The 5,788-nt window shown below is 34.0% G+C and overlaps 2 protein-coding genes across 2 annotated transcripts in view; one reads left to right on the forward strand and one right to left on the reverse strand.

Annotated features, from left to right (window-relative positions):
• Positions 1-601: 601 nt before the first annotated feature.
• Positions 602-5,788, forward strand: part of LOC117112493 (leucine-rich repeat-containing protein 20-like) — a 56,328-nt gene continuing 51,141 nt past the window's right edge. The window contains exon 1 of the mRNA XM_033255581.1: positions 602-1,341. The gene's annotated coding sequence lies outside the window, so the exon portion shown is untranslated. The remainder of the gene's footprint in view (positions 1,342-5,788) is intronic.
• Positions 2,738-5,775, reverse strand: LOC117112492. The gene is made up of 2 exons (XM_033255580.1): positions 4,805-5,775; positions 2,738-4,769 (listed from the first exon to the last, which is right to left on the reverse strand). The coding sequence occupies exons 1-2, from the start codon at positions 4,818-4,820 to the stop codon at positions 4,141-4,143; spliced, it is 645 nt and encodes a 214-aa protein (XP_033111471.1). The 5' UTR covers positions 4,821-5,775; the 3' UTR covers positions 2,738-4,140.

A 5,788-nucleotide genomic window follows, 5' to 3' on the forward strand; every position in this document is an offset into this window, starting at 1 on the left:
TTAAAATTGTATACTAATAGTCCTAACCTGTCTCTTATACACATCTAGATGTGTATAAGAGACAGGGCATATGGTGTTTAACTTTTTGTTGTTAATAAATTTTTTTATCTATGATGAATTTGTGATTAAGTAATTCATTTAAAGACTTCTTGTCATTTTAGTTAAAACAAGTTTTATTAGGATGCGTGCAGAAAGAATATTGATATGTGAAAAGTAATAAATTACTCCCCTCCCCTACCCCGATTTTTTTTTGGAGATGTGACGCTAAACAATGCAATGCATCATTTCGAGATCTAGTTTCTTGTATACTTGCTCATTAGGTGTTGCTTTACTCAATTTCAAAAGAGAAAAAAAAGTCGCTGCTTGTTACCATACCACGATAACTAAAAATTGGCAAGTCCAATTAGTTTCAAATTTAGTTGGCAAAATGCAATAGATGAATTTGGTGACTATTAATTATCGCAATTTCCAAATTTGTGTTTAGTTTTTGCGTACAAAGGAATATACAAACCCGCAGGGTTCTGGTTATTATTAGGCCTATTATCAATAATAGGTCTAAAGATGTGTATAAAAGACAGGTGTTAAGTCTTACCTAGTTTAAATGTACGTCCGTATCGTATACACCACCTCAAACACTCAGATTTTTTTTTAGTGTTGACGTTAATTTCACGGGAATTTACGTATATTGACGCAAATTTACCTTACATTGACGCAGATTGTTATGGTTTGACGTAAAATGACGCGATACTACCTTCAAAAAAAGTTTCCCTTATGCTAAAAATGGAAGAGCCAAGCCTACGTCACTGCTTTGCAAAGCCTGGCTGCTTTGCAAAGCGTGGCTGACTTATGTCTCGCTGCCGGTCTGCAGCAGGATCTCTATCAGCTACAGCGCGCGGTTTACTGAGTGGGTGTGTGATCTTTACTATTATTGGCCGTATTCGACTGGTCGTTCTTCGTTAAACCACGCTCACCTGCGCAGCGGCAAAATCCTACTTAACGAAGACGACTGGGATTTTCGTTAAAAAAAATATTTTTATCCAGTTTTTGAATTCTGTTAGTCTACAATTATTTTCGACGTCTTGTGGGTTTACAAATATTACAATTTTTATTTTCTCCAATATAATCTAAGTTACCGTATATTAACGCAAATGTTGTTTCTAAACTCACCAATCGGCCATGTTTGTTTTGGTCACGTGAATAACTTAACGCTGATTAACGCAGTCTGGTTTGCGTTAAGTTTCGTTGTCAACGAATTCTATTTTACGACCAACGAAACGAACCAGTCGAATACGCCCACCATTAATAGGAGAGATCAGCGGTGGGTACTGAGTAGTTCGAGGCGTAAGTAATAATAAGCTCTATTTTGACTGGCAGTAGTAATATAACAAGCCATAACTAGGTCTTTAATAAGGAGTATCTAGTAATAATAGTAGGCTAGTAGTCGCCTCTTCTCTAGCCTAGGCTAGTACTTTACTTTTAAGGCTAGTTAGACTATTATTAGTACTAGGCCTAGGGGCCTAGGCCTATTATAGGCCAATATCGGCCGCTACTGATAGCGGCCGCCCTCTAGAACGGCCGCCAATGTGTGTATATGTATGGAGCGCCGATGACGCATTCACAGTAATACAATACCGCTCGCAATTAATAATACAATACCTACCCGCTCGCTAAATACAAAGTTTTCGAGTCAACTAGGCCCCAGTCAACTCGGCCCGGCAGGTCAATTCGGCCCTTTTTTTCATTTTATATATATATAGGCCTACATACGGTATAAAATTACTTAAAAACTTAAAAAATAACCATTGAAAGAAATAAATAAATTGAAGTCGCATTAAGAATTGGGCAATTCCACGGTCGTGGACTGACATTTTTTAGTCACTTAAAACCTTTAATTAGATAATTAACAAGTATTTATTATGAAATCTCATTGCATTTAGTACTCAAAGTGTTCATCTACTTAAGTTTTTTTAATTTAATACATGCATTTATTTTTTTTGTATCATCTAGACATATCATAAAATTATGATATAATTAATGGTCGCGGACTGACGGCTGAAAAATGACCTTTTTTCAGAATTTCAGGTTTTCTTACTTGCTATTAAATATATTTAGTTTACAATCTAATTAAAGCTATTTATAGGAAGGCAGATACCTAATGAAAGAAATTGAACTGAAATTTAGAGTAAAAAAAAAAATATTTGTATTTATTTAGAATATAATAAAAGCTGAAGTATGGTCGCGGACTGACGGTCGCGGACTGACGCATTAAACATAATATATAGTACAAAAGGTAATGAGAATAATATTGAGGGAATGTCTAAAATCATTCTCTAATTTGAAAATACATGTAAAAGTAATTGTTTAAATATTAAGGATGCACAGTTTTTAATGCCTCTGTCTTATAGATAGTGACCTTGAATGTAACTAACAAACTCTCTATTTCGTGTATTCAGTAGCTAAATTTGGAATCGTTTGTACAGTATTAATAAACTTATTCTAAAGTGGAATTTAACTTAAATACAAATTAACTAGATACATAATAAATCTAAATACCAAAACAGTTATGATAATCTATGCTAGGAAATGTATATTATACTGTAAAATGTAATCCAATTAAGTTCATTATAACAATATTACAGCCTTAACATTAATGTAAGGCCAAGTAAAAAAAAATAATTGGTTAGCATCCTTTTGGTATCAAATTTCATGGTAGGGAGGGAGGTTTTTTTTTTTTTTTTTTTTTCCTCGTAGAACATGAAAAACCAGCGTCGGAAGGAAAATTAGCAAAACAAAGAAGAGGAAAACAACAGATGCCAAAATTGGATACAAGGAATCATGTAATTCATCTATATCAAGCAGATAAGCTTTGCCTATATGAATAACAGTAATATTGAAATCCCTATGAAGTTTTAAAACATGCAACATTGTATATGTTTACAGAACTGATGATATCGCAGGTTTAAAGCATTCCATCCTAAGTGGCAAGTGTAACTGCTGTTGGATGTGAAATTAAAAATAAAAATAACAGCAAAATAAGAAGATTGAAGTGTGTGTTTGCTGGACATTAATTATAACTGGACCATACTGGGTTTGTTGGAACAACAAAACAGTCATCATTGATGCCATGCAGGGGTTTCGCCAGAAAAACAAAATAGACGGCCTATTTTGTTTTTCCAAAATGGAAGCCAGTGGGCGTGGCACTGAGCCGATGCCGGGCCACGCCCATCGTTAGTAATCCCCATCGATTATTGGTACGAAAACGTACATTCAATCATAAATGTTGTTTTTATCATACGTAAATATGATTTACCTTTAGTTTAATGTAACATTCGATAGATTTGAAGAATATATAAAGAATTTGCTAAAGGTAGACCAGGCCCAATTAGGCTAAGCCGAGCTGATTAGGCCAAGCCGTCCAAGCCGTCACGGTAAAAGTTGCCTTCCTAATTGTAGGCAGTCCAAAAGACGGCCGGACGGCTCGCTCGCTAATAATATACGCATGCACTATCTCGCCACTATATTTCCAGTAATAATCTATCTATGCTGTCCTACCTATGAAAATTTATCTTTAAAATTTTATTTCGTGAAATATTGCACACAGGTAAGAAGTGAATATGCCACAGTTTTAAACTGATGGGCGCAGCCATGTTTGTTGTCTTGTCTCCGGTCACCACACAGAGTGGTTCCTCCTTGTTTCTCTTTCGCGCTGTTGTGGATGTCTACTTCCAAAGTGATGGAAATACCAACGCGCTGATTGGCCGACTTGGCTTTTCTGCACAAAGCATGAGACGTAAGCATCGGATCGGAGTTTAGTTTGAAGCAAGGACTAGGCCTAGACGAGACGATGATGGAATGGAACTGCAGGGATAAGCCCATTCCGCTGGCGTTCGGACGGATGGTAAACAAGACTAGGCCTATATAAATTGCCTTCGGGAGATGGAGTTTTTGAGTGTTTTGTAAAAAAAAAAAAAAAAAAATGTCAGGTCGGGGGCTTTTCTGACGGTCGGGCGGGGATGCTAACCAATTGTTTTATTTTACGTGGCCTAATGTATAGAGTTTTTATAGAGCATAAACAAAGTATCAATTATGTTTTAAGCCCTAGATTTAATTTGCCATGGTTATAGCATTTTCAAAATGATATCAGCCACGATTGTCCATGTAAGGAGCCTTAAGGATCTCCACTATTTGACTTAGGTCAACAATTCCGTATTTGTCATTCACATTTTTTTCAACAAACACCTTCCACTCTTTATCTTGGCGAAACAAATGTGTAATGTTTGCCTCAAAATCATCCACATCAGTTACCAATGCAACATAATGTTTGTAGCTATTACTCTTTGCTGACTGGTATCTAACCAGAACGAAGTCGCCACATGTAGGTAATCTCTTATCCTCTTTATTACTGCTTTCTGCTATTTCCTCTTCTCTCTTCATTCGAAATTCCTTCATTTTACTTGGTGGACAGGTGCTATATGGGGCATATTTAACAATGTGTCTGTTGGTGGGGACAATAAAATGCATCTTGTGAGTGTCAGGAAGTGTGAATACATCTTCCCATCGAACATCAAGACGTTCACGTTCCAAGTCTATTTCTTCCTTTGATACATGTATAACGTTAATCTTGGATGTAACCTTGACGGCAGTCTCAAAAAAAGTTTGTGGATCTATGACGTATAAATAACCTTCAGTACAAGCCACAGTGTCACCTGTAGACCCAACACTCAAGTAATAGTGAAATAATATCACTAAACCTAGGTAAAAATATAAGGGTCGCGGACTGACGTCAGTCCGCGACTGCCTTTTGGTCGCGGACTGACCATTTATGGATTATGAAATTAATAAGTAAATAATATTCTTTTTAAATAAAATTTAATCAGTACATTGAGGTTATGAATCTTGAATAGATATGTGAATTTTATGTAATTTGGACAATATTTGACACAGAGAATTAAAAAAAAACTATGTTTTTTGGTCGCGGACTGACACAAACAAATGAAATTTAAGCCACACCCAAATGACTAATTAATTAACAAAATTCAATATTTCTTCACTAGTTATGAAATTTTTGTCTCTCATTCATTGTATCTATTGAAGAATAAAAAGCTTAAATTGTATATTTATTATGTAATTGGGAAAAGAAAATATTGCATTTTTGTCTATTTTTCAAATTTGAAAAACATGTTAATTAATGAGATCATATTTCAAGGGCAATCAATGGAAATGTAAAATGAACATAAAATCTTGAAAATTCAATGTCTTCGCTTTAATTTGATACCATACTTGATTGATAAAAAACATTTTAAAATTTTGGTAGGTGTGAAAACTTTTCATGGAATTGCCCAATTGTAAATATCATAAAAATATAATTAAACCATTGCTCCAATATAACATCAAAACTTTCGATAGATCGAAGTTCTTCTCCAATAAAGTATGGTATTCTTTTCTTATTACTATTATATATAAAGCTAGTTTGGATTTTATCTATTATATCATAATTTATATATATGCTATATATATTTAAATATGTATACATATATATAATTTATATAAGAATAGATTGAAAATTGGTTTCCTCCACTGAAGAATTTCTAAAGTTCATACATATGATATTCGATTCTTAATTCTGTATACTCAAATATGTACACAATTCATGCCATCGATTCAATTGTTTGTTGCTCAATTAAAAGGAACAATACTAGTATTGTTTCATTATTTATTATATAGGCCATATATATTATATGATGATATATATATATATATATATACATATATATATATATATAGGCTA

This window comes from Anneissia japonica, unplaced genomic scaffold (assembly GCF_011630105.1).
Source record: "Anneissia japonica isolate Jap-2015-1 unplaced genomic scaffold, ASM1163010v1 scaffold389_len89789_cov197, whole genome shotgun sequence".
NCBI classification, from domain to species: domain Eukaryota; kingdom Metazoa; phylum Echinodermata; class Crinoidea; order Comatulida; family Comatulidae; genus Anneissia; species Anneissia japonica.